At 61.8% G+C, this 26,787-nt stretch overlaps 1 protein-coding gene across 1 annotated transcript in view; it reads left to right on the forward strand.

Annotated features, from left to right (window-relative positions):
* Positions 1 to 26,787, forward strand: part of CCDC57 (coiled-coil domain containing 57) — a 53,340-nt gene that overhangs the window by 15,720 nt on the left and 10,833 nt on the right. The window contains exons 7-16 of the mRNA XM_040989367.1: positions 969 to 1,127; positions 2,220 to 2,382; positions 2,617 to 2,751; positions 9,250 to 9,454; positions 9,681 to 9,797; positions 9,935 to 10,038; positions 12,157 to 12,312; positions 15,231 to 15,487; positions 19,650 to 19,740; positions 23,073 to 23,287. Coding sequence (XP_040845301.1) covers positions 969 to 1,127; positions 2,220 to 2,382; positions 2,617 to 2,751; positions 9,250 to 9,454; positions 9,681 to 9,797; positions 9,935 to 10,038; positions 12,157 to 12,312; positions 15,231 to 15,487; positions 19,650 to 19,740; positions 23,073 to 23,287 — 1,602 coding nt within the window. The remainder of the gene's footprint in view (positions 1 to 968; positions 1,128 to 2,219; positions 2,383 to 2,616; positions 2,752 to 9,249; positions 9,455 to 9,680; positions 9,798 to 9,934; positions 10,039 to 12,156; positions 12,313 to 15,230; positions 15,488 to 19,649; positions 19,741 to 23,072; positions 23,288 to 26,787) is intronic.

The raw sequence follows: 26,787 nt of genomic DNA on the forward strand, positions 1-26,787 counted from the left end.
CCTCCTGCGTGCGCAGCTTTCACCGGACAGTGGTGCAGCTTGTGCTGGCGCTCGTGCGTGCCAGCGGATGTGAAGCCTGTTCCAGCCTGGCCTGGGCCCAGACCAAGCCAACATGAATGCTGACAAGTACCGTATCCCTGCCTGGCCTGCCTGCCCCCAGCCCTGGCCCTTGTGCTCCCCAGAGGGAACCACGGACTTGTAGGGGAGTTCCACAGTTCCCCTATGGCCCTTGGCATGATTTGCCCTCAGCCTTGGCCCTTGCATGTACTGGTGGGTGCTGCACCCTGGCCCCACCCAGCTTCTTCCCAGCCCTGGCCCCTGCAAGTGTCAGGTGGGTTCTGTGGTCCAGCCTGGCTTGGTCTGTCAGCACCCCCAGCTCTCTGCATAGACCAGTAGGTACTGTGGCCCCTCAGAGGTGAGCCCACAATTTCCCCCCAGAATCTGCCCACATATCCGATTCTGTCCCGTTTAACCTGACATCGCCCAGCCCCTGCTCCGATGCTTGTGGGCAGGCACTGCAGCCTAGCCCAGCCAGGTAGGCCTCCAGCCCCATGTTTTTGGGTGCACCCGCGGGCAGCGGGCGATGCTACTTAGCCCAGACTGGTCTCCGACACGGTGGGTACCTTGGCCTGACCAGACATGCCCTCCGTTTCCCCTCTAAACCACGTCAGCTCCTGTGCCTACCAGCAAGTGCAGCAGCCCGGTCCGTGGAATCCCCAGGAGTCATTCCTCCCCCGTCACATATACCCTCAGCCGCTCCCACTCCAGTATGTCCCCAGGCCCCCCTCCCCGGCAATCTGCAGCTCCCAGGCCGGGGCTGAGGGGTATGTCTTAGCACATGTGATGGCCCTGTGCCCAGCACCTCAAGAGGCATCAGGTGGAGGTCGTGGCGCTTTCCTGTCACAGCCCCTGGCCTTTGACAAGCTCCCTACCCATGGCCATGCCCACAGCACCTCCCTCCCTGTCAGGCTCCACGAGGACTCCGCAGCTCTCAAGAGCGCCTGGGATGCCCAGGTGGCCCAGCTGTCCCAGGAGGCGGTCTCCAAGGACCTCCAGGTCCAGGCGCTGCGGGAGGACGAGGCAAAGCTCAAGGCACAGCTGGCCCGAGCCCAGCAGGATGTTGACAGGTGACTGACCCCACGCGACCTGGGCAGAGCAGGACCCTGGCCTCGCGTTCTTTGTGGGGAAGTGGGGGGAGCAGGGGAGCGACACAAGTCTGCTCAGGGCACTGGGTCATGGGGTGAGGGTGTGGAAGTGCTGTGTCTTCATTTGAAAGTCACAGGGGTGTTGGGGGAGAGGGGTTAGGAGGAGAGAAAGAAGAGAGTGAAGGAAGAGCAAGGAGGGAGGGGAGGAGGAGAGAGAGAAAGGGAGGAGGAGGAGAGAGAGAGGAGAAAGGAGAGGAGGGAAGAAAGAAAAGGGGAAGAAGGAAGGGAGCGATTGGTTCTGTCTGATTGTTCTTTACGCCCCAGATGCCCTCAGCGGCCAGGGCTGGGCCAGGCCAGAGCCTCGTCGGGGTCTCCCACTGGGGCAGAGGCTCAAGCATGTGGACTGCCTCTGCTGCCTTCACAGGCACACCAGCAGGGGTGGATAGGAGGTGGAGCAGCCGGGACTGGACGGGAGTAGGTGTCCCGGGCTCCCCTGCACACGGCCAGGGCACACCCACACTCCCGGGCTCCCCTCCACACGGCCACGGCACACCCACACTCCTGGGCTCCCCTCCACGCAGTCAGGGCACACCCACACTCCCGGGCTCCCCTCCACATGGCCAGGGCACACTCATACTCCCGGGCTCCCCTGCACACGGCCAGGGCACACCCACACTCCCAGGCTCCCCTTCACACGGCCAGGGCACACCCACACTCCCGGGCTCCCCTCCACACGGTCAGGGCACACCCACACTCCCGGGCTCCCCTGCATGCGGCCAGTACTTTCTGCTGGCCGTGGTGCATGTGAGGCTGTGGTCACTCCGTGTCCTGTCACCCCGAACTTCCAGATGCCAGCTGATGACAGGTTTCTGGTTGAATCTGTTGCAGACGGCTCGTGTTTCTGTGTGATCTCAGTGCCTCTTTCCCTGCTGTTATGAGCTTTGGCCCTGTTCTGTCTCCATGCTGGCTACATGCCATGAGGGCCTGCTGGCCCTGACCCCGCTGACCCTGGGCCCCCTGCACTCCCACGTTTGCTGAGAGGCATCCAGGCTGAGCGACCTGATCGTGTCCCAGGTACAAGCAGCAGCTGTCCCTGGCTGTGGAGAGGGAACAGAGCCTGGCGCGCGAGCAGGTGCAGCTGGGCCTGGACTGGCAGCGCCGCTGTGAGGACACCGAGCGGGAGCAGATACGGAGGTCGGAGGCCTTGATCGAAGGTCTGACGGCGTCACGGGCCCAGGTGGGTACAGTGCAGCCAGCTGGCGAGCAGTGCCATCCTCACCTGTTGGCCACAGCAGGGGAAGCTACTGCCCACCAGCCCCATCCCCTCGCTGTGGGTCGGCTCTGCTCACAGCTGGCAGGTGCCCTGTTCCCCTGTGCAGCCTGAGGGCCATCCCTCCACACCCAGGCCCTCACAGCACAGAGGCCAGCACTGCCGTGAGACCCACACCAAACTGGGCACCGTGTTCCCCAGGTGACTGCAAAGCTGCAGGAGACGGAGCAGGTGCTGCGGGAGCAGGAGAGACTGCTGAAGGCCGTGGTCCTGGAGCGGGACCAGGCGCTGCAGGCGCTGCGGGTGCACGGGCTCCTCCCGCCCGAGGGGGCCCAGGTGAGCTTGCTGCTCCCCACTCCTGCAGCCCCCAGCTCTGCCGAGCCTCCGCCTGAGGGGCCCAGGTGAGCTTGCTGCTCCCCGCCCCTCCAGCCCCGCCTCTCCACAGTGCTCACCTCCCAGCTCTTTGGAACATCTGTGGCAGCAACAGTGGGAAGCAGTGCTCAGGGCAGATCCAAGCTGGGACTTGGTTGTCACTCTTTCGGTATTTTTAAGCTTATTGATTTATTTTAAAGGGAGAGTGACAGAGGTCTTCCATGTGCTGGCTCACCACATAGTCTCAATAGCCCAAGCTGGGCCAGGCTGCAGCCAGGAGCCAGAAGCTCCCTCCAGGTCTCCCACATGGGTGTGATGGGGTCGAAGGCTTAGGGCTGCAAGCAGGAGCTGGGTGGGAAGTGATGCAGCTGGGACTCGAGCTGGTGCAGAGACGGGATGCTGGCGCTGTAGGTGGCAGCATAACCTGTACCACTGCAGTGTAAGTTCAGCAGCAGGAGTGGGCTGGCCTTGAGCCGTGGACATGTCCGCGTGCTGGCTGTCCTTGTGCTGTGAGCACTGCCAGTGTCCAGGTCAGAGTCTGTCTTGCTTGACGCCGGTGTGAGTTCCGCTATTGCTGCCGCACTGGTCCCAGAGCCATGCTGGCTGTCATCCTGACACGTGCTGGTTCTGGGGGCCATGTCACACGTGAGAGACACAGGGCTAGCGTGTAGCTGTACAGGCGCAGGTGGCCACACCCACCTCTGCCCATTTCACATCAGCCCTCCTGTTGCCCCCTTCTGCTTGCTTTTCTCGTTGGAGCCATTTCTCTGCCTGCGGGGGACCTGATCGACAGGCTCCCTCGGCTGCTGTGGGGGCCTGCAGCCGCCCCCAGCTGACACCGCAGGTAGCCAAGGCTTGTCACTCACTGACTGAATTAGGACTGACCGTGGCAGCAGCCGGCTGCACGACAGCACGTGCTGGGACCCATCCCCTCTCATGGCCGCTGCTGGCGGGCCCCTGAGCCGCTGACACAGCAGGCTGGTCTTGGAGGCAGCCGAAGCGAGCCCCTTGCTCACAACCTCTTTGAGCAGGACTGTGAGGTGACAGCCAGGTCCAGGGAGTGCCTGGGCAGTGTCCCCCATGAGGTGAGCAGCCTGAAGGAGGGGTTCTGGCTGGGCCGCCCTCAGTGGCTGTTTCCCTTCGCTTCATAATGCTGTTTACATGCGACAGTCCCCAGAGGCAGGATTAGGTTGACTGGGTGTGGCATGAGTCGTCCAGTGGCTCCTGCCAGCAGCGCATGCTGCCCCTGGGTACTGTCACACGGAGAGCCCCTGCCTCCTTCACCAGGAAGCGCCCGGCTGACCCTGGCCTTGCTGGCCCTGCAGGCAGGAGGCATGCTCCACGAGCCCAGGCGGCTGGCCCCCCACAGGTGTCCCACTTCTGGCATCAGCGCCCACTAGTTCCTAGTGTTTTCAGCCAGAGGAAATAATCCCACGGAAGGGGACATCCCTCCTGGCCTGAGACGGGATGGTGGTGGACGCTGCGCCGTCACTGTCACTGTAGGCACTAGGCCATCAGGGCCCTCCCTGTGGCCGTGGGTCTGTGTGTGACACTAGGGCCCTCCCCGTGGCCGTGGGTCCGTGTGTGACACTAGGGCCCTCCCCGTGGCCGTGGGTCTGTGTGTGACACTAGGCCTCCCCGTGGCCGTGGGTCTGTGTGTGACATTAGGGCCCTCCCCGTGGCCATGGGTCTGTGTGTGACACTAGGGCCCTCCCCGTGGCCGTGGGTCTGACACTAGGCCCTCAGGGCCCTCCCCGTGGCCGTGGGTCTATGACACTAGGGTCCTCCCCATGGCCGTGGGTCTGTGTGTGACACTAGGGCCCTCCCCATGGCCGTGGGTCTGTGTGTGACACTAGGCCGTCAGGGCCCTCCCCGTGGCCGTGGGTCTGACACTAGGCCGTCAGGGCCCTCCCCGTGGCCGTGGGTCTGACACTAGGCCCTCAGGGCCCTCCCCGTGGCCGTGGGTCTGTGACACTAGGGTCCTCCCCGTGGCCGTGGGTCTGTGTGTGACACTAGGCCGTCAGGGCCCTCCCCGTGGCCGTGGGTCTGACACTAGGCCCTCAGGGCCCTCCCCGTGGCCGTGGGTCTGACACTAGGCCCTCAGGGCCCTCCCCGTGGCCGTGGGTCTGACACTAGGCCGTCAGGGCCCTCCCCGTGGCCGTGGGTCTGTGTGTGACACTAGGCCTCCCCGTGGCCGTGGGTCTGTGTGTGACACTAGGCCCTCCCCGTGGCCGTGGGTCTGTGTGTGACACTAGGGCCCTCCCCGTGGCCGTGGGTCTGACACTAGGCCCTCAGGGCCCTCCCCGTGGCCGTGGGTCTGTGTGTGACACTAGGCCGTCAGGGCCCTCCCCGTGGCCGTGGGTCTGTGTGTGACACTAGGGCCCTCCCCGTGGCCGTGGGTCTGTGTGTGACACTAGGGCCCTCCCCGTGGCCGTGGGTCTGTGTGTGACACTAGGGCCCTCCCCGTGGCCGTGGGTCTGTGCACAGCAGGGAGCCCTCTTTCTACTCTTTTTTTTTTAAGACATTTATTTTCATTTTTGAGGTTGTTTACATGGTTGAGAAGGACAGCAGAAGGACACCATGGGCCACCAGTCAGGACTAGGAAGGGTTGAGAAATGTGGGAAAATGGATGAGACAGTTGCTTTCAAGCTTTTCCCTTCGTGTGTCTAGGGGGGAGGGAGAAAAGGGGAGGAGCTGCACCCCATGTCCCCACCGTATCAGTCCCCGGGCTGGGGGAAGGCCACTTGATATCATCCCAGGGTCCCCGACGTGGAAGATGCTCTGAGGACGCTGCTCAAATGGTTTTCATAGTTCTGAGGTGGTGTTGATTTCGTTGTCTGAGGTTGAGGAAATCCTTCCAAGGTCACTGGCGGACATAGTCCACCTTAGAATTTCCCCCGGCCCAGATACTCGCTGTCAAAGCTCGGCCTAGAGTTGGCCAATGTGTTCTGCCCTCTGCCCTCTGCCCTCTGCCATGGTACTAGACATCGCCTGCAGGCCCCAGTGAGCTGTCATGTCCCCCATGTGCACCTGCAGATGCTGTCCACTGCACAGGCTTCAACTGAAGAGGCCAGCTCTGATACATGCACTCCCTGGTCAGACCCCAGATCCTGCAAGCCCCCGTGGTTGGAGGTCTGAGTCCAGGGCTTCAGTTGGGGGGATCCCAAAAGAATCCTCGCCAGAGATGACCCCCGCCTGACTCCTGTGTGTGCAAGCCTTGCCAGAGATGACCCCCGCCTGACTCCTGCGTGTGCCAGCCAGTGATGGGTCTGGCTTGGTCGTCACCCACATCAGTCCACACACACACACACTGGTGGTGGCAGTTGCCTGGTCTGTTCTGTCCCCAGCCCCATCTCATACACAAACCAATGGATGCTGTGGCCTGGCCCAACCCTGCCCTCTACTCCCTCTGCCCTCACGCACACCAGCAGGAACTGCAGCCTCGTCAGAGCAACCCCCGGCCCTGGTTCCTGTGCTTGCCTGTATGTGCAGCAGACTGGTGCAGTCCATCCCACCTACATCCCACTCGGCTTTGGTACACACCCATGGCTGCTGCAGCCTAGCTCAGCCCAACCGACCCCACTGTCCAGCCCACACTTTCTACTGTCCAGCCAGGCCCGCCCGCAGCCCTGGTTCTTATGCTCACCAGTGGGAGCTGCAGCTCATCAGAGAGGTGCCCGCCATTTCCTTACTCTCCAGGAGGTTGTGCAGACCAGCTTGACAGGACTTGCCCCAGTCCCAGCACTTGCCAGCTGATGCTGTGGCAAAGCCCGACCAGCCTGTACTTACTCTGGCTCACGTGTGCCCCCGCAGATACGGTCACTTAGCTCACCTGGCTCTCTCCCTAACCCAGCTCACATGCAGACCAATGGGTGTTGTAGCGCTGCCCAGCCTGGTCTGCCCCTGGTTCCAGTTCTCATGGTTACCAGTGGGAGCAGTGGCCCAGCAGAGGAGCCCCTGCTGTCCCTTACTGCATTGGGCTTACCTTCCACCCCCTGAGTGTCGCGTGTGCTGGTGGGAGCTGCAGCTCAGTCTAGCATGGTCTGCCTCACCTCGGCACTTGCTGGTGGCTGATGTAGGCTGGTCTGGCCCAGTCTGCCCCCAGTTCCAGCTCATGCTAGCAGTGCTATGGCCTAGCCCAGCCTGGACGGCCCCAGTCCTGGCCCTAATGTGAACTGGCTGGTGTTGTGGCCCAACCCGGCCTGTCCTGGTTCTCAGATCTGCCAGTGGGTGTTATGAACTGGGCCAGTCTGGCCTGCCCCCACATGTGACTTACATGTATCCTGACGGGCACTGTAACCTGGCCTGGTCTGGGCTGTTCCGGCCTTGGTTCTTGTGCTCACCTGCAGGGACTGCATGCTGACAGACCAGTTCCCCAAGCTCCTCTGTCAGGTCACGTCCCAGTAGCAGCGCTCACGCACTGGTGAGTGCTTGGCCCACCTCTGTTTGGGCATTCACTGGCAGGCACCCACACCTATTCTGGCTCTTACCAGTGGGTGCTGCAGCCCATTCCTGCCTGGGTCTCATGTGGTTCAGCCCATGGGAGCACCAGTGGGTGCCAGAGCCTAACCCAGTCCGGTACACCCCAGATCCAGGCCACACCCATGCAGAGGGATGTTACGGCCTCCAGCCCAGTTCACCACCCCATTCACCAATGGGAATTGCAGCCCAGCAGGGGTGTCCCCTTAATTCTCCTGCCAGGTCCACTTCCAGCCACAGATCATGCATGTGCTAGTAGTTGCTCTGACCCAGCCCAGCATAGCCCACCCCCAGGTTGGCCTTTGCCATCAGATGCTACAACCTGGCCTAGCCAGCCCCCAGCCCCAGCTTTCACTAATGGGTGCTGCACCTGACCTTGCCCAGTCTGCCCCCATCCCTGGCTTTCATGCATGTTGGTAAGTGTGCTAGCATGGCCTAGCCTGGCCTGGCCCACACCTCATCCAGTGTGCTGCATTTTGGCCAGGCCCTGCCCATCTGCTGCCGACAAGTGCAGCGCCCCCGCCTGGCCTAACCAACAACCAGCAGGAGCACAGCCCACCAGAGGAGTTCCCCAGGTTCCCCCACCAGGTCTAATCCCAGACCCGGATCTCACACATGCTGGTGGGCACTGGGCTCTCACCCTGCCTAGTCTGTCCCCTGTGCCCTGGCCTTTGTGTAAGCTGGTGGCTGTCATAGCCTCGACCACCCCACACCCAATACTTGGGTGCACCTGCGGTTTAACACCTGGACCAGCCCAGCCTGTTCCCAACCCCAGTGTCCATGAGTACCAGTGAGTTCATGGTCATACCTCGCTCAGCCTGTCGCCACCCCCACACTCCTACAGATTGCAAGGTGAACCCACGTGTCCCCATAGAATCTGCCCTCAGACCCGATTCTCTCGTATGCTGGTCAGTGTCGTGGCCCCTCCCCTGTGGTCTAGCCCTGCCAGTAGGCCCCACAGCCCCAGCTTTTGTGTGCCCTGGTAGGCACAATGAACCCAGTTCAGGTCCCCTACATCTGATGCAGAAGGGTCCCCTGCTTTCCCTCGTCCACACTGCTAAGTCTCAGCAAGTGCACCAGCCTACACATTACCTGCACATCCTGAGCCATCCAGAGCCTCCTCACCCACGAGCGTGCAGACCCTGCGCCCAGTCTGGCAGGGTGGCATGCTGGCCGGTGGCTGTGTCCACCTTCCTGGATCCTGTGCGCACTTGTATGCAGGCTCCCACATCCTGTCTGCCAGTGTCTGCCCCCCAACATCTTTTTAAAAAAAATAGAGGGCCTGGCACAGTAGCCTAGTGGCTGAAGCCCTAGCCTCGCATTTGCCAGGATCCCATATAGGTGCTGGTGCTGGTTCTAATCCCAGCAGCCCCACTTCCCATCCAGCTCCCTGCCTGTGGCCTGGGAAAGCAGTGAGGACGGCCCGAGTGCTTGGGTCTTGCACCGTGTGGGAGACCCGGAAGCTCCTGGCTGTTGTGGGCGTCTGGGGAGAGAAGCAGCGAGGGAAAGCACATTTCTCTCTGATTCTGACTTTCATGTAAATGAGTAAATCTTAGAGAAAAGGAAAAGGGTTTCCGGTCCCTGGCATGCTCTGTGCTGGGTCCCGTGCCATCACTGTCCCGTGCCAGCACTGTGCTGGGCCTCCTCTGGCCCCTCCTCTCTGCCTCTCACAGCTCTGTGTGGCTCTGACCCCGCTTTTGCTCTGGCAGCCTGCTCTGAGCCCTGCCCTGGCCCCGGGGCCCAGGAGGTGCCATCTGCCTGTCCCCTGCACTCCCTCAGCCCTCAGGCACAGAGCTGCCCCCTCATGGGCTGAAGCCACGGCCCACTCCTCCACTGATGCCCAGTTCTGAATGAACCCCCTGGGAACGGGGCTTCTGTTGGGAGGGCAGAAAGGCTGCTGCTTCCGGGGGCAGATGGCATGAGGTGAGAGCTGCTCCCGCTCCTGCACTGTGCCTGCCAGCTGCACCCACATTCCCATGGCAGTGTGGAGAGGGCGCTGGCAGCAGCTTCCAGTCCAGTGAGATCCGAAGGCTGCAGGAGCAGAACGCAAGCCTACGGCACACCGTGGCGCACATGAGGCGGGAGATGGAGTCCCTGGGCCAGCAACTTCCCCCTTCCCCGGCGCCTGGAGAAGAGGCCACCAGGACCGACCAGCCCCATTCCAAGGCAGAGGAGACTGGCACTCCTGGTGAGGGAAGGAGGGAGCAGGTGGGTGGTGAGCGGCTCGGGTGCCTTGGGATGTCACTGCAACCCTCCCAAGGTGAGGGGCCTGCTGTGGGGCAGAGCGCATCCCAAGCCCTGCTCACAATGGCTGCTTTCTCGTGTGAGGGCACCTGGGCCTGGAGCTGACCCGATCACCATGTGGGCTGGCACAGGCAGTGCCCAGCAGCAGGTGCTTCTGCTTGCTCATGCAGACCACGCCCTGGCCTTGGAGGCCGAAGTGCAGCACTTGAAGCACAGGTTTGAGGCCCTGGAGGAGCAGCTGGAAGGTGTGCTGGCACCAGAGCCCCGCCCCCAGTCCCAGGCCACCGGTGAGTCCCTGTCCTGTCACTGGCCATGTGGGTGAGGGGACTACTGGGGGGCTTCCTACAGAGGTCCAGTGTGAGCACCTCACGGGGACACAGCCGGTGCGCCTCATAGCGACATGTCACCCCGTCCCTCCTGGCAGGCGACACTGTCCCCATCAGCCCGGAGTGCACTGGACTGGCCCTCAGGAAGCTCGGGGACCGTGTGCGTCTCTTGAACATGCTGGTGACGCGGCTCAGACGGAAGGTGAGCTATGCAGCCCCTGGGACCCTACTGCACTGCCCACCTGCTTCCCGCTCAGGAGGGGCTCACTCATGGCCTTGTGCGAGCCACAGCCGGGCCTTGTCCATGGCACAGCCAGGCCTCGTCCATGACTCACCCATGGCCTCGTCCATGGCACAGCCGGGCCTTGTCCATGGCACAGCCAGGCCTCGTCCATGACTCACCCGTGGCCTCGTCCATGGCACAGCCGGGCCTTGTCCATGGCACAGCCGGGCCTTGTCCATGGCACAGCCGGGCCTTGTCCATGACTCACCCGTGGCCTCGTCCATGACTCACCCGTGGCCTCATCCATGGCACAGCCAGGCCTCGTCCATGGCACAGCCGGGCCTTGTCCATGGCACAGCCGGGTCTCGTCTATGGCACAGCCGGGCCTTGTCCATGACTCACCCGTGGCCTCGTCCATGACTCACCCGTGGCCTCGTCCATGGCACAGCCAGGCCTTGTCCATGGCACAGCCGGGCCTCGTCCATGCCCCTTGCACTCTGGATGCGAGTGCTGGAGCAGGTCTGCCTTCTGTGTCTTCTCACCTTCTCTACTTCTTGGTGGTTGGCTTGGAAGCCTTTTTATTTGAAAGGCAGAAACTCAGAGAAAGGGAGGTGCTCCTTCTGGTTCACGCCCACGCGGCCAGGAGCCAGCACTCCATCCAGGGCTCCTGCAGCTGCAGGCACCGAGCTCTGGGACCCCTTCTTTCGGCTGGAGTTCCAGGCGCTTCAGCAGGGAGCTGGGTCAGACGCGGAGCGCCGCACTGGCATGGTAGGGCAGTGGGTTAGACCACTGCCCATGACGCCAGCATCCCTTGTAGGCACCAGCTCTGGTGTCAGCTGGGAAAGCAGCGAGGGTGGCACAGGTGCCTGGCCCTGTACCCACGTGGCAGGCCTGGATGCAGTTAGGCCCTGGGCTCAGCCCTGGCTTTTTAGACCGATTGGAGAGGGAGCTGAGAGGTGAAAGGTTCTCTCTCTCGTGCAACACTTCTTTTCAAATAAATAGATAAACCTTAAAATAAGATCGCTGTGTCTGGCCGCCACGACACTGGCCCCAGTGTTTGCAGTCCAGTTGGGGTCCTTATACATGAGGAAGGGGTTCCCACAGATCTTTGCACCCCTCCTCCCTGTGGAGTGGATCCTCTGTCAGGGTCAAGCTCCCTCAGGACGCTGCCTGTGCAGTGGACAGAGCTGCAGGAACTGGGCCCCCGCGTGGTGTGGTGTGTGGGTGGCTGACATCAGTGCCTCACACAGTGCCAGTTCAAGTCCCAACTGTTCTACTTCCAAATGATTGCAGTACGTGTGCCTGGGCCAAAGCCAGGAGCTAGGGGTTTCCTCCGGATCTCCCACATGGGTGCAGGTGCCCCAGTGTCTGGGCCACCGTCACTGCCACCTCCAGTACGTTAGCAGAAAGCTGGGAGGGGAACAGAGCGGCTGGTACAGGTATTGGGCAGGGCAGCTCAGCCCCTTACCAGGGGCTGGTCCTGGCCCCTTGCTCTCCCCCAGTTCTGGTCCTGGTCTCTCGCTTTCCCGGGGCTGGTCCCGGCCCCTCGTGCTCCCCCAGGGCTGATCCCAGCCCCTCACTCTCCCCTGGGGCTGGTCCTGGTCTCTCACTCTCCTGGGGCTGGTCCCAGTCCCTTGCCCACCCAGGGCTGGTCCCAGCCCCTCACTCTCCCCTGGGGCTGGTCCTGGTCTCTCACTCTCCTGGGGCTGGTCCCAGTCCCTTGCCCACCCAGGGCTGGTCCTGGCCCCACACTCTCCCCCAGGGCTGGTCCTGGTCCCTCACCTGTCCGGGGCTGGTCCCTCGCCCGCCTGTGCTGGTCTGCGGCTGGTGTTCCTTCTGGTCAGCGTTTGCTCTCTGGCCTGCTCCTTTCTTCCTGCTCTGCCTCTTGTCTGCCCTGGGACCTTCTTGCTTGCCTCCCTTTCCTTGCAAGGCCCTGGGCTCATAGGGACTGAAGGCCCCTCTGGGCCAGCCCTCGCATGTGCCTATGGCTAGTCCCAGCCCCTCGCAGGGCAGGAGCAGTGGCCATGGAGGTGACCGTGGCACTGGGGAGCAGCTTCCGCCCCTCATGCTGTGGAGCCAGCTTTCCCTGGCCCCCAGGTGCTGCCAAAATCCCTGAAGATGGATGCCATCCAGCGCGAGCTCCCCCAGGAGGTGGAGCAGGTGCACCTGGAGGTCCTGGAGCTGCGGAAGCAGGTGGCTGAGCTGGGAAAGCACCTTGGGGCAGCCCAGCAGGGAGGAGAGCAGCCTGCAGGCAGGAAGCTATACTGCCCCTGCAGCCCTGGGGCCTTCAGCAGCCAGGTGGGTGTCCCTGTGGGGTGTCCCGTGTATAGGGTATCCCGTGTGTGGGGTGTCCCTGTGTGCTGTGTGCCATGTGTGAGGTGTCCCATGTATGGGGTGTCCCGTGTGTGAGGTGTCCCATGTATGGGTGTCCTGTGTGTGAGGTGTCCCATGTATGGGTGTCCTGTGTGGGGTGTCCCTGTGTAGGGTGTCCTGTGTGGCTGTCCCATGTGTGGCTGTCCCATGTATGGGTGTCCCTATGTGGTGTGTCCCATGTGTGGGGTGTCCTGTGTGTGGGTGTCCCATGTGTGGGGTGTCCTGGGTGTGGCGTGTCCTGTGTGGGGTTGTTAGCACCTGCCACGTGGCTGTGAGTAATGCCTGCTGCACCCTGGGTGCCTGTGCTGAGCACACGGCAGTTAAGGCCCTGGCCCCTCCTACTGACCCCTCATTGGTGCAGGTGCAGCCCCGTGTCTCCCATGTCTTGCTGAGAGGGTGTCTGCCTCCAGGCTCAGCCTGCCCAGGGCCACTGCCTGTGGCATCCAGAGGTCCCACGCTGGTCCTGGGCAGCACCTCCTGGAGCACTCAGTTCTGTAGGGTCAGTTCCCTGGGCTCCCTCTGTACAGCTGACCTACTGTGATCTCTGCTGACCTTCCGTCTGAGTCCGGAGAGCCCTCAGGCCCAGCAGAGCCACCAGCCCTGGCTGCCTGCCCTGGGGTGGGGGGTGTCATTGCCAAGCACAGACAGGCCAAGGCTGTTCTGGGGGGACTTGGGGAGGCATCTTAGAGTCCCAGCAGGAGAGGCATGCTGGCAGGTGCCACCCACATGATGCCGGCAGCTTGCTCTGGAAAGCAGACCACGGGGTCGGGGCCTGGCAGCCCCCAGCTCTCTCCAGCAGTTGAGGAGCTGTATGTGGAGAGGGCTGGCCCCCAGGCCGCAGCAGCCAGCTGTCCACACGCACTGCCCAGGGGAGCAGGGTGCAGACCTGCCCCCACCCCAGGGCTTCCATGGCTGGGAACAGGGCGAGTCCCTGGGCTGGCTGACTTGGTCCCCAAACCTAGAACCCTGTGCTTCCCCTCGGGGACACTGGGGGGCACTGTTGGCCACTGGGTGGCTCTGGAGCCAACCCTTCCTGGCCTGGGTGGGTTTGCTCTGCCCCGGACTGGGCTGCCTGAGTGGCCTTTCCCCACCCATAGCCTGCAGAAGTCAGGCTGTTGGCCAGTCAGGCTCTGCTGACCTCAGCTGGCCAACATCCTTGGAAACACGTCCCCAGGTGCTGACCCCCCAGGACAGGGGCAAGGAGGCAGGGCTGACCGAGCTGAGAGCACCTCAGGTCAGGGTTTCTGGCTTTGGGCAGGGCCCTTGAGCTCCACCGGAGTCGCAGGCCAACAGGGGCTTCTGGGGCCATCATCCACCGTGTCCCCAGGCACATTAGGAGAAAACTGGAGGAAGCGCAGCCGGGACTAGAACCAGTGCTCTTGTGGGCTGTGTCACATGGGGTTGTTAGCGCCTGTCGGTCCACCCTCAGATGCCCATGCCTGCTCAGTCTCAGGGACACAAGAGCACAGAGGCTGGGTGGCCTGGCAGGGCTGTGTCTGGGTGAGGGTCCGCTTCCACGAGACTCTCCCCAGCCTGGGCCAGGCCCTGGGCCAGTGCCCTGGGCCTGTCTGTCCCTCAGGACTTTATAGCAGGAGACAGAGGGCTATTTCCAGGCCATGGAAGGGAGGCAGGACTCGGGTCACCTGGGCCTGTAGCAAGGCCTCCAGGCTCACAGGCCCTTCTGGGCCCGAGAGGTCAGGGAGCTATGCTGGCGCTGGGCTGTCCTGGTCCCACGATGCCTGCGGCTCCTGCCTAGGGCACAGCTCCCAGACTGCTGGGAACAGCTCTGCCCGGAGGACACGGGTACCTGGCAGCAGGAAGGGACACCAGGAAGTTGCGGCAGGACAGGCTGTGCCAGCCTGTTCCGGGGACTTGGAGCTCGGGCTGTGGCTGCATGTGGGCGTCAGTGGGGAGTGTCTGCTCAGTGTGCCAGGGCCTGGCCTGCCCCCTCCTGGGCCCCGTTCTTCTGGCTGACCTGGGCAAGGATGGCCCAGGCCCCCCAGGGTTCTGATCCAACATTGGCCTCTACTGGGCAGTGGGGAGCACCACCAATGACAAGGTGGCTGAGGGATGTCCAGGGGCAGGTGGGGAGGGAGGACTGGGTCCCTGCACCTGCCAGCAACAAGAGAAAAGGGAAAGTGTGCCCAGGGTGGGGCAGGAAGCACAGGCCGGCAGGGCACAGATATGCTCCCAGGCTAGAGCCCCCAGGGCCACGCAGCCCTGTGGGCTCAGGGCCACGTCCACCATGCCTCTGTCTTCATAGCAGACAGCATAACATTGCCACATGGGGGAGGCTGTGGATCTGGGGCTGCAGCCATTTGCTGTCCACAATGCCCCTAGGTTCTCCCTCCCACTGTGTCCGTGGGACCCCCAAGGCCTGCACACGTCAGGGGCCAGTCTGGAGGCCTAGGTTCTCCCTCCCCACTGTGTCTGTGGGACCCCCAAGGCCTGCACACGTCAGGGGCCAGTCTGGAGGCCTAGGTTCTCCCTCCCCACTGTGTCTGTGGGACCCCCAAGGCCTGCACATGTCAGGGGCCAGTCTGGAGGCCTAGGTTCTCCCTCCCCACTGTGTCTGTGGGACCCCCAAGGCCTGCACACGTCAGGGGCCAGTCTGGAGGCCTAGGTTCTCCCTCCCCACTGTGTCTGTGGGACCCCCAAGGCCTGCACATGTCAGGGGCCAGTCTGGAGGCCTGGTGACCAGGTAATTTCCCCCAGCCATCCCCACTCACCCCGCCGCTCCCATCCTCTTCCCCCCAGGGGCTTGCGGGTGCCAGTCTCACAAGGCTGTTTGCTTACAGGGCCCCACAGCTGCAGCTGTGGGGGCTGATGCCCAAGGGCCGTTCCCGTGTGCCCAGCCAGGGCCGCAGACCCCACAGGCCTTGTCAGTGGACCGAATGCAGAAGAAGCTGAAGGAAGCAGCCCGAAAAATCCTCAGGCTCCGGCTGGAGAAGGAACAACTCCTTGAGATGGGGAACAGGCTCCGCGCTGAGCTGGGCCACCCCAAAGGTGGGTGCCACGGCTCGGCTGGGCAGGGAGCCACCACAGCCAGGCCAGAGTGCGGAGGGAGCACTGCCGGGTGGCGCTGGCTGCCCAGCACCGTGTGCCCTCTGTGCTGCCCAGCTCTGTGTGCCCTCTGCCCTCTGTGCTGCCCAGTGCTGTGTGCCCTCTGTGCTGCCCAGCTCTGTGTGCCCTCTGCCCCCTGTGCTGCCCAGTGCCGTGTGCCCTCTGTGCTGCCCAGTGCCGTGTGCCCTCTGTGCTGCCCAGTGCCGTGTGCCCTCTGCCACCTGTGCTGCCCAGTGCCGTGTGCCCTCTGTGCTGCCCAGTGCCGTGTGCCCTCTGCCCCATGCTGTCCAGTGCCGTGTGCCCTCTGCCCCCTGTGCTGCCCAGCACTGTGTGCCCTCTGTGCTGCCCAGTGCCGTGTGCCCTCTGCCCCCTGTGCTGCCCAGCACTGTGTGCCCTCTGTGCTGCCCAGCTCTGTGTGCCCTCTGCCCCCTGTGCTGCCCAGCTCTGTGTGCCCTCTGTGCTGCCCAGCACCGTGTGCCCTCTATGCTGCCCAGTGCCGTGTGCCCTCTGCCCCCTGTGCTGCCCAGCTCTGTGTGCCCTGTGTGCTGCCCAGCTCTGTGTGCCCTCTGTGCTGCCCAGTGCCGTGTGCCCTCTGCCCCATGCTGTCCAGTGCTGTGTGCCCTCTGCCCCCTGTGCTGCCCAGCTCTGTGTGCCCTGTGTGCTGCCCAGCTCTGTGTGCCCTCTGTGCTGCCCAGCTCTGTGTGCCCTCTGTGCTGCCCAGTGCCGTGTGCCCTCTGCCCCATGATGTCCAGTGCCGTGTGCCCTGTGTGCTGCCCAGTGCTGTGTGCCCTCTGTGCTACCCAGTGCTGTGTGCCCTCTGTGCTGCCCAGTGCCGTGTGCCCTCTGCCCCATGCTGTCCAGTGCCGTGTGGCCTCTGTGCTGCCCAGCTCTGTGTGCCCTGTGTGCTGCCCAGTGCTGTGTGCCCTCTGTGCTGCCCAGTGCCGTGTCCCCTCTGCCTGCTGTACTGCCCAGTGCTGTGTGCCTTCCCCTTCTGTGGCCTCTGCTGAGGTTTCTTCCCAGGGCTCACGGGGCAGACTTGTCCCCCCCGGGCTGGGTGGCCCCTCCTGCGTGTCCCCCCAACGCCCTGCGTGTCGAGGGGAGGGCCTGTCACCCTCTGAGGTCTTGTAGACCCTACACCCTGTGCTCTTCCAGCACCCTCGGCATTCTGGCAGCGGTTCTGCTGGCTCTGCCCCGGCTAGGGCAGGAAGGCCCGCCCTGCCCAGGCCTCGCTGTTCTCTGATCAGAGTGGCTGGTGCAGCCTCAGCTCCCTCGGGCTGCCTGCGCCTCAGCCCAGGGCTCCAGCGCAGGCTTCCTGCAGCCAAATGACCCAGGGATTCCATCCAGTACCCTCCTTCCGTTACCCGCCCACCCCTCCACCCGCCCCGTCCCTTGTCTTCCCATCCATAGTGCCCCCTCACCCATGCTTACGTGTGGTTGGCCATCCACACATCCCCCGTCCAGTCATCCGCTCATCATCAAACATGGACGATCCACCAGCTGTGGCCACCTGTCCATCCTTTTTACCCATCTCACGTTCATTTGCCCCGATCAGTCCCTCACACCTGAGCTTGAGGGTTGCAGAGACCCCGGCAGCACGGTTGTCCATACTGGGTGCCTTGTTAGTGGGAGAGTTTTGGTAGAAGCTGATGTGTTTACGCGGGGGTTGGTCCACTCCCCAGTTCACTGCGGCGGCTTGGGTTGGGCCGGGATGAAGCAGGACTCCCGTATGGGTGTCAGGGACCAGGCTCTTGGCCATCTTCCACTGCTTGCCCAGGATATGCTTAGAGGGAGCTGGATTGCAAGTGGAGTAGCCAGAGAGAAAAGAAAAGAAAGAAAAAGCACGCCAAAGAAACAGACAGGCAGACAGGAACTAAGGCGCCGGCCTTGTGGGAGGTGGCGTAAGCCACTGTGCCACAGCCCCGGCCCTTTTCGTAATTCCTTTTTGAATCAAAAGGCAGATTTACAGCAAGAAGGGGAGAAAGAGACAGAGAGCTTCCATCTGCTGGCTCACTCCCCAGGTGGTTGGAACTGGACCAGTCTGAAACCAGGTGCCAGAAGCTTCTTCTGGGTTTCCCACATGGGTGCAAGGACCCAAGCACTTGGGCACATTAGCCAAGAGCTGGATAGGAAGTAGAACAGCCAGGACTTGAACCAGTTCCCCTATGGGATGCCGGCACCGCAGGCAGTGGCTTCACATTCTGTGCCACAAAGCCAACATGGTGGTAGGCTTCTCATTGGCTGTTCCCATTCTTCCTCTGTGGGATCCACTGTGTTCTCCCACATGTTGCTCTGCTGTGGCTCCACTGACCCGCTCTGCGTCCGCGTGGTCATAGCCGTGCCGTGTGCTGCTCAGGACCCACTGTCCGGCACTCGGGATTGGGGTGGGCTACGGGGCTCTTTTTCCTTACATCTCTCGGGCTTTGTTGCTCTCACCACTGAACCCCCTTCCTCGTTGGAATGCAAGGTGGCACGTGGGCTTATTTTTTATGTCATTCTTCATTTGCAAGAATGCTCATTCTCTACCACCCCCAGATGCCCATGGAGCTGGGACTGGGCCAGTGCCAGGAGCTGGGGGTCCCGTGCAGGTGACCCTGCCCTGCCACTGGAGCCCTCGCCACTCTCCCTGATGCATGCTAGCTGGCCACTGGAGTGGAGCACAGCTGCGGGACTCTGACCAGGCCCTGCATGCAGCCCCCTGTGTGCAGCTCCCTGCCCCAGGCTCTGACCAGGCCCTGTGTGCAGCCCCCTGCCCCGGGCTCTGACCAGGCCCTGCGTGCAGCCCCCTGCCCCGGGCTCTGACCAGGCCCTGCGTGCAGCCCCCTGCCCTGGGCTCTACCAGGCCCTGTGTGCAGCATCCTGCGTGCAGCCCCCTGCCCCGGGCTCTGACCAGGCCCTGCGTGCAGCCCCCTGCCCTGGGCTCTGACCAGGGCCTCCTTGGACAGAACCTTAGTGCCACTGCCTTGCTGTGTCTCCTCTAGAAGGTCCTGCTTCATCTTTGCTTGCTTCTTGAATTTGTTGGTTTTTCTCATTTCTGGAATTGGATGTTTGCCATTTATTTTTTCTTTTTAAAGGTTTATTTTTAATAGAAAATCAAATATACAGAGAGGAGAGGATAAAGAGGAAGATCCTGCGTTTGCTTATTCACTCCCCAAGTGGCTACAACAGCCGGAGCTAGGCCAATCCTGAGCCTCCCCCAGATCTCCCACGCAGGTGCAGGGGCCCACGGCTTTGGGCCATCCTCGACTGCTTTCCCAGGCCACAGGCAGAGAGCTGGATGGAAACTGGGGCTGCCGGGATTAGAATCACCACCAACATGGGGTCCCGGTGTGTGCAAGGCGAAGACCCTAACCTCCAGGCTACCACACCAGGCCCTTGCCATTTATTTTTATTCCTTCCTGTTCTGTACTTTCATTTCTTTCTGATTTCTTTAAAAAAGATTTACTTATTTATTTGAAAGACAGACTGACAGGAGAGAGCATCTGTTGGTTCACTGCCAGGGCTGAGTGAAGCCAGGAGCACGACCCGGGGCTCCCACAGGAGGCAGGGCCAAGCACTTGAGACAGCTGGGAGGTGACAGAGGGAGGCAACGCTGCAGTGTAGGCGTCCCAAGCAGGGACTGAGCCCGTGGCACCACATGCCAACCCCACCACAGCGCCAACCCCATCATAGTGCCCACTGCACCACAGTGCCCACCCCACCACAGTGCCTCACCACCACAGTGCCCTACCCACTACAATGCCACCCCACCCTCTGCGGAGACAAGCCCCAAGTCAAGGCCCGTTCAACAGCATGAGTAGCACGGACTGCATGCACTGGGAGCTCCCTCGCCTCCACCTTGCCTGCGACCCTCCCCCAGTTCTGCGCCCCTGTGTAAGGACCACCATCAGTGAGGTCCGGTCACTGCACGCTGTTTGTCCTCTGGCCAGGCGGGCGCTGGTACTGGCTCGTTCCTTCCCAGCGCCGGGAAGCCAGCTGATGGGACAGGCCTGCTGCCAGCTGGGCCCCGCTCTCCCCACCCCTGCGCAGGAGGAGACCTTGGTCCTGAAGTGGGCACGCTGTTCTTTTCTGCCTGGTCACGGGAGGTCCCTGACAAACGTGTCCCCACGCCCCATCTTGTTTTCAGGGAAGCTGCCCCCTCATGCCCTCCTTCCCAGCCCAGAGACCCTGTACCCCCGAGAGGCACCCGCGCTGCCTGCAGACCGAGGCTCGCCGCTGGGACAAGTGCAGCCCCACCTCGCAACACAGGTAACCCCGCCGGCGTCTGGGCAGGTGTAGTCGGGTTGACCAGTTGCTCATATGCTGGTTGGTTTGGTTTTTTTTTTTTTTTTTTTTTCTTTACAGAAGCTGTGGGTGGGGGCCTAAAACCTCTGGTCATCACAGGTCACAGCACTTTAAGATGTCCCTGGACTGGCAGTGTTGGGCTTTCTGTACCTGTTGCCACTTCCTTCTTTTCATTTCTTATTTATTTATTTATTTTTAAGATTGATTTATTTGTATTGCAAAATCAGATATACAGAGAGGAGGCAAGACAGAGAGGAAGATCTTCCATCCATTGATTTACTCCCCAAGTGACCATAACAGCTGGAGCCAAGCCGAGCCAATCTAGAGCCAGGAGCCTCTTCTGCGTCTCCCATGTGGGTGTAGAGTTCCAAGGCTCTGGGCCGTCCTCCGCTGCTTTCCCAGGCTACACGCAGGGAGCTGGGTGGGAAGTGGAGCAGCTGGGATTAGAACCGGCGCCCATATGGGATCCCTGTGTGTGCAAAGGAAGGACTTTAGCCACTTGACTACCACACCGGACCCACTACTTTTTTTTTTTAAGATTTATTTATTTTTAGTGAAAAGACAGACTTACAGAGAAAAAGAAAGACCTTCCACGTGCTGGCTCCCACCCCAAGGAGCCGCAGTGCCCAGCTCTGCAAGGAACCAGGAGCAGCGTGGGCCTCCCCCGTGGCCATCGGCCCAGAGCCGCTGCTTCCCCAGGTGCACACTCCCTGGGGCTGGATCAGAAGTGGCATAGGCAGCATTGGGATGCAGCATTGGTGCAGGCAGCCACTTAGCCAGCTGAGCACAACTCCCTGTCCCTCTTGCTCAAATCCTTAGCAGTAACATATGTGCAAAGAAAGTTGAATCAGGCTGGCACGGTGGTATTGCAGGCTGGTCCTCTGCCTTCAGGGTCAGCGTCCCTCATGGGTATGGATTTGTGTCGCAGATGTTTTGCTTCAATCCAGCTCCCTGTTAACACCATTGGAGAACCCCAGAAGATGGCTCAGGACCTTGGGCCCCTGCACCCACACTGAGAGACCCCAGGGAGTCTCCAGGCTCCTGGCTTTGGATTGTCCTAGTTCTGGTCCTTTTGGCCATTCAACTGGACCGGCAGAAGGAAGATCTTTCTCCGTCTCTCCTTCTCTCTGCAGATTTACCTTTCCAATAAGAATATGTAAATCTTTTAAAATTGATTGATTAATTTTTTATTGCAAAGACAGATATAGAGAGGAGGAGAGACAGAGAGAAAAACCTTCTGTCCAATGACTCAGTCCCCAAGCAGCTGCAACGGCTGGAGCTGAGCCGATCTGCAGCCAGGAGCCAGGAACCCTTCTGGGCCGTCCTAAATGCTCTCCCAGGCCACAAGCAGGGAGCTGGACGGGAAACAGGGCTGCCGGGATCCCATATGGGGGCTGGTTCTAATCCCGGCGGCCCAATTTCCATCCAGCTCCCTACCAATGCCCTGGGAAAGCAGTGGGACAGCCCAAAGCCTTGGGACCCTGCACCCACATGGGAGATCTGGAGGAAGTTCCTGACTCCTGGCTTTGGATCAGTGAAGCATCAGCCATTGCAGACACTTGGGGAGTGAATCATTGGACGGAAGATCTTCCTCTCTCTCGCCTCCTCTCTGTATATCTGACTTTGCAATAAAAATAAAAAGCAAGTTGAATTGTTGTAAAGCATTCTGGTATCCTGATGAGTGACACAGAATAGTGAGGTAAGCTTGCACTCAGGGTGACCCCCAGTGCCCATCCAGATGCCAGCTGCCAGCCCAGCGCCTGCTGATAGGCCTCATGCCTGGCCCTGCGTACACGTGGGAGATGGCCGAGGCGTCTGGCTCTGGGCTGCCCCAGCTGCTGTGGCATTGGGGAGTTGCTTCATCCGCCTCTCCCCTCTCTGTCTCTGATGGTAGGCCACCGAGAGAAACCGTGGGGACGTGCTGCGGGCCAGGGCTGCCCTCGCCTCGTGGGCTGCGGGCCGGGGCTGCCCTCGCCTCGTGGGCTGCGGGCACACTCCCTGACGTATTAAGACGGTCACTCCTCTCACAGATCTTTCCCCACTTCATCACTTGCTACTTAATTCTGACTTTCTCAGTCATGTGAGCGCATCTGTCGTCACGGCTCTCCACGCTGCCAGACACCCAGGCCGCCCCCCTGCCCCTGGCTCTGTGCCCCTGCCCTTCACCCAGGGCCCCCTCGGCTGCTGAGGCTTCTGGAGAAGCCTGCCAGTACCGTGTGTGTCACCCCAGAGAGCTGCCAGTGGGGCCCCGGAACCTCCCCCGCTGTGTGTGCCGACCCGCAGCCAGCCTGTGCTCCCGGCCCTGAGCAGGGTTGCAGCTGTGCTGCCGTGTGTTTGGGCTTTCGGAGAAAGAGAGCATTGCCGTCCACTGGCCCTCCCCGCCAGCCACCAAGGCGCTGGTCCCAGCCGAGACAGGGAATCCAGGGAATCCAGGCTTGGGTGGCCCCCGGGGGGCAGAGCAGTGCCGGAAGGGGCCTGGGTGGGACTCAGCACCTGCCTGTCACTCTGACAGTTTGGGCCACAACCTGGCACCTGCCTCTACCTTGTTGCCGCGTGCTCATGGGTATCCATTCAGTCGCTCACACCACCTCTGTACTCGTCCAGTCACCAGCAGCTATCTCCAAACACCGGAGGTGCAGGGCCCTGGGGGTCTGACTTGGCCAGCAGCCCATGGGTCACTCGGCTGCAGGAAGCAGTGCCCTGTTTTTAAGGACTTGGGCATTTGACAGGCAGAGAAGCAGAAAGAGCATGAGCCAGCCACCTTCCACCCAGTGGGCACTCCCCAAAGGATATGACAGCTGGGTCAGGCCAGGAGCTCCCGACTGGGTGCAGGGACCCAGGCCCTCGGCTGTCCCACACTGCTCTCCCAGGTGCCCTGGTAGGGGGGCTGGGTGGAAGTAGAACTGCTGCCACTGCTGTCCGTGCTGTGGGAGGGATAGCTGGCACTCAGTGGCAGGGGGCTCCTCACTCTGCCCTGGAGGTGGGACCTGCTTCCCTGCACTGCAGAGACTCTGCCTGCTGCGTGGCCATGCAGAGAGGCAGGGCTGAGGTCTGGGAGCTGGCAGAGCCCCAGCCTGGGCCTGGGTCCGGGCAAGTCCCTGAGGTGGCCAGCCTCAGCATTCTGCCCCCTGGCCTTGGATGTCCCAAGTTCAGGCCTAGCAGGGCTTGGTGCTGGGGGCCAGCTGAGGGTGCTGTTATGCCGGGCACTCCAGGCAGCTCTGTTCCCCTCTTGGAGCAGCCTGCGTATGTGTCTGTGCCCAGGCTGCTGGGATGACCCTGTCTTCTCTCGTGGGCAGAGGCAGCACCTAGTCCCCACGGCGACCTGCTCAGCAGCACAGCAGAAGGAGAACAGGCTCCCACCTCCACACCTGGCCCGCCCTGAGGACAGAGGCTGCCCCGGCCAGGGCTCATCGTCACTCACCGGCAGCTCACTCCAGGACACCTGGAAATTGTTGGACCTGGGGTCCAGCCCTTCTGGTCTCACCTCCCAGGAAGACTCAGCTGCAGGTAGGTGCCTGGCAGGCTAGGGAAGCTGTCCACACGGGTTAGTGACATGGGTCACAGGGTCTCTCCCATCTTGCATCCGGGACGGGGCCTGTGCTGTGCTCAACGTGGGATCTCGAGGGACCCAGAGCAGGCGCTGTGGGGTGCCAACCCTGCTGTGTCACCCAGGTCCTGGTGTGCTGTGCTCAGCATGGGATCTCGAGGGACCCAGAGAAGACACCGTGGGGTGCCAACCCTGCAGTGTCACTTGAGTCCTGGGCTAGGTTCTTTTGGCCACAGCTGCTGGTGGATTCCAAGCAACATCAGGAGAATCTGTGGGTGGGTCCACCTCAGGGTGCCATGTGTGACAAGCACAGGCAGGAGGAGGGGAGGCAGCCATGGGCTTGGGGGAGCCGTGGACTTGGAAACCAACCCATCCTTGCCTCACCCCACAGGGGACGTGGGGTGGCGCTGGACCCTGACCCAGGCGGGCGACGATGTTGCAGTGGCCTAGTGCACACAGCTTCCGTCTGTCACTTGCTCTGACTGCACCCAGGAGCTCATTCCTTGGCATGGCTCACGGCATGCCGCCCTGTTCTGTCCCGTTTGGCTGCGTGTGTTTTGGGTGTGAGTGTCGTGTGTGTGTGTGTATTAGGTGTGCATTCCGGTGTTCTCTTTTATAAGTGTGTTTACTTGAGAGGCAGATGGACAGTGAGCCAGTGGGGCATCCTCTGCAGCTGGGCAAGGGCCAGCCTGCCAGTTCAGTCCCCAGCCCCCTCACCAGCTAGGCAGCCATGTCAAAGTCAGAAGTCAAGCTTTGCACCTGCACACTCAGCACTGCCTTCCGGCCACGCCAGCAGGGAGCAGGGCCAGAGCTGGGGTTGGCGCCTCCCCACCGTTAGGCCGGCGTGCAGCTTCCTTGTGGCCCAGGCAGGATGGCAGTGCGTCCTGTGCCCTGGGCGCTCCGGGCTCACGGTCGGTGGGTCACACAGTTTCTGTTCTTGGGGATCTTTTATTTATGAGGTCATGACAATGGAAAAGGGGGAACGGCAAGATTTCCCCCTGCTGATTCACTCCCGAAGAGACCCCAACAGCAGAGCTGAGCTGACCCAAAGCCAGAAGCCAGGTGCTTCTTCTGGGTCTCTCACGTGCATGCAAGATCTCAAGGCTTTGGTGTCTCTGCTTTCCCAGCCATACACAGAGAGCCGGATGGAAATAGGGCAGCCGGACATAATCCGGTCCTGTATAGGATGCTGGTGCTTGAAGGCAGAGGATTAACCTGTTGAGCCATAGCACTGGCCCCCCCCAAGAAAGACCAGTTTTAAGAAGGGGAGGGAGTGGGGAGGAAGGGGCCAGCCGCCATGTCTGTTGGGGGGCAGGTTCAGGAGCAGGGGGTGTGGGGCCAGGACAGCCAGAGATCTCCCACCGGAGGCACTGCTGCCCAGCTGTGTCCTGGTGAAGCTCAGGACAAGCAGAGGACAGCAGGGACGTGGACGAGGCCTGGGCACTGGGCAGGAAGAGGGTGGCCTGCCCGTTCCCCACCGAGGCACCGGTGGCAGGCAGCAGAGGGCGGCTCAGGGCCTTGGGAGGTCTGCATGGAGTGCCAGCTCCCGGCCTCAGCCCGCCCCACCCGTCTGTCACAGCGCTACGAGGGAGCGTGCAGGTGGAAGACTTCCGACTCTGGAATCAGTTTCTCTCCTTCTCTTTTTTCTGTGAACTGACTACTGTGCCACCAGCTGTCTTCCCAGCAGAACCCGTGCTGGGTGTGCCAGGCACTACATGCTGAGCCGCTGCTTGGGGCACCTACCAGCTGCCCCGCTGCCCATCCAGCACCTGGGAGGGCAGCAGAGGACACCCTGCCCCCACATGAGGCTGTGTGGCATCGAGGGGAATGAACCGGAATGGCATGTTCTCTCTCTCATCTTCCTCCCTGCCCTTCAGTGAATGAAACCTGAAACCTGTCCAAAGCAGGAGGCAGAGGTCAGCAGAGGTCACCCCACAGCTGTTCTGGCCACTGCAGCCGCCAGGCCTCTGGCGGAGAGAGAGAGCGAGAGGGGAGAGAGAGAGAGAGGTCTTCCATCTGCAGGCTCACTCCCAGAGGAGCCAGGACTGGGGCCAGGAGCCAGGCGTGTAGACAGCATGCCCACACGGGCTGTATCCTGTCCCCCACTGCTTCCCCAGGCACAGGAGCACAGATGGAAGGCCCAAGGGGAGCAGCACCCGCGTGGGTGCCGACACCGCAGGAAGCCGACTTCAGCCGCTGCGCCACACTGCTGGCCCCGTGCTTTGCTCAAACCATGCCACTTCTGTCAAAGAAAATTTTTGAGAGGGCAGGAGTGGCTTCCTGTGTGGAAATCGCAGAGGCCAGGTGGGGTCAGGCACGGAGAAAGAGCCCTTGTGTTGTAAGAGGCAGATCGCTGGTGGTCCCTGGTGGGAAAGGGAGGGGACAGAGGCTGTGTCAGCGGGGGAGGCCAGGACCACAGGCCTGCGTGCCCACACAGAGGGCAGTGGGTGGGGGCAGGCTAACCCAGGCGTGTGGAGTCTTCTGGGAGCAGGCAGGCTCAGGGTCACTACGTATGGGGAGGAGTGTGGTGACCAAACTGTGACCTGGCTGACCTGCACCTGCTGGGAAGCCACCCACATGGGTGCTGGGGGGTCCTAGTCACGGGGCAAGGCAGGCAGCCTGTGGTGGCCATGTGTCCTCACTGTGGCTCCAGCGTGGGGGACTGGGACTGGATCCTGTGGGCCCCAAGAGAGACGTACACCATTTCTGGAGGCTGTCCATTTTAAAGGCCCTGGAAAGTCCAGAATGACAGCCCCTGACGCCTGTGCAGAAGGGCCCAACCCCTCCCCTAGGCCATGCAGGAGGGCCCGGCCGTGCCGGGGTACAGGCTCCTCATTGGCACACAGAGGGAGGGGGCTCCAAGAGTATGGCCCCAGGAAGGAGAGCAGACTTGCCAGGAAGAGGGTGCCTTGGGTGAAGGGAGACTGGCCAGTGAGTGAGTGGCCTCCTCGGCCGTGGATGCCCTGGTGGATGGCTAGGGGCCACCCAGGGCCAGAGCCCACCAACTTGTGGCTGGGACAAAGGACGAGACTCATGTGGGCCCCAGAGGGGCTAGGGAGCTGACCTGGGGGACATGTGCAACTCACAGGCCCAAAGCAGACCTCAGCTGGTGGCTGCGCTTACTGTCCCAGCAAAGAAGGGTCCAGTGTGTGGGCCCAGGCCCCAGAGGAGCCCATGCAGGGCATGCCGAGGCTGCTCGCAGGAGTAGGGCCCGTGTGTCTGGCCTTGTGCATGGCGGCAGCTTCCTGCCTTGCGCACTGTGCCCCCTGCATCATCAGAACTCTTAGTCCTGCTTGTGTTTGTACTTTTTTATATATAAGATTTATTTATTTTAATTGGAAAGTCAGATACACAGAGAGGAAGATCTTCCATCCGATGACGCACTCCCCAAGCAGCTGCAACAGCCAGTGCTGAGCCAATCCAAAGCCAGGTGTCAGGAGCTCTTCTGGGTCTCCTACATGGGT

Source organism: Ochotona curzoniae, unplaced genomic scaffold (genome assembly GCF_017591425.1).
Source record: "Ochotona curzoniae isolate NIBS_2020 unplaced genomic scaffold, NIBS_Ocur_1.0 contig_523, whole genome shotgun sequence".
Taxonomy (NCBI): Eukaryota; Metazoa; Chordata; class Mammalia; order Lagomorpha; family Ochotonidae; genus Ochotona; species Ochotona curzoniae.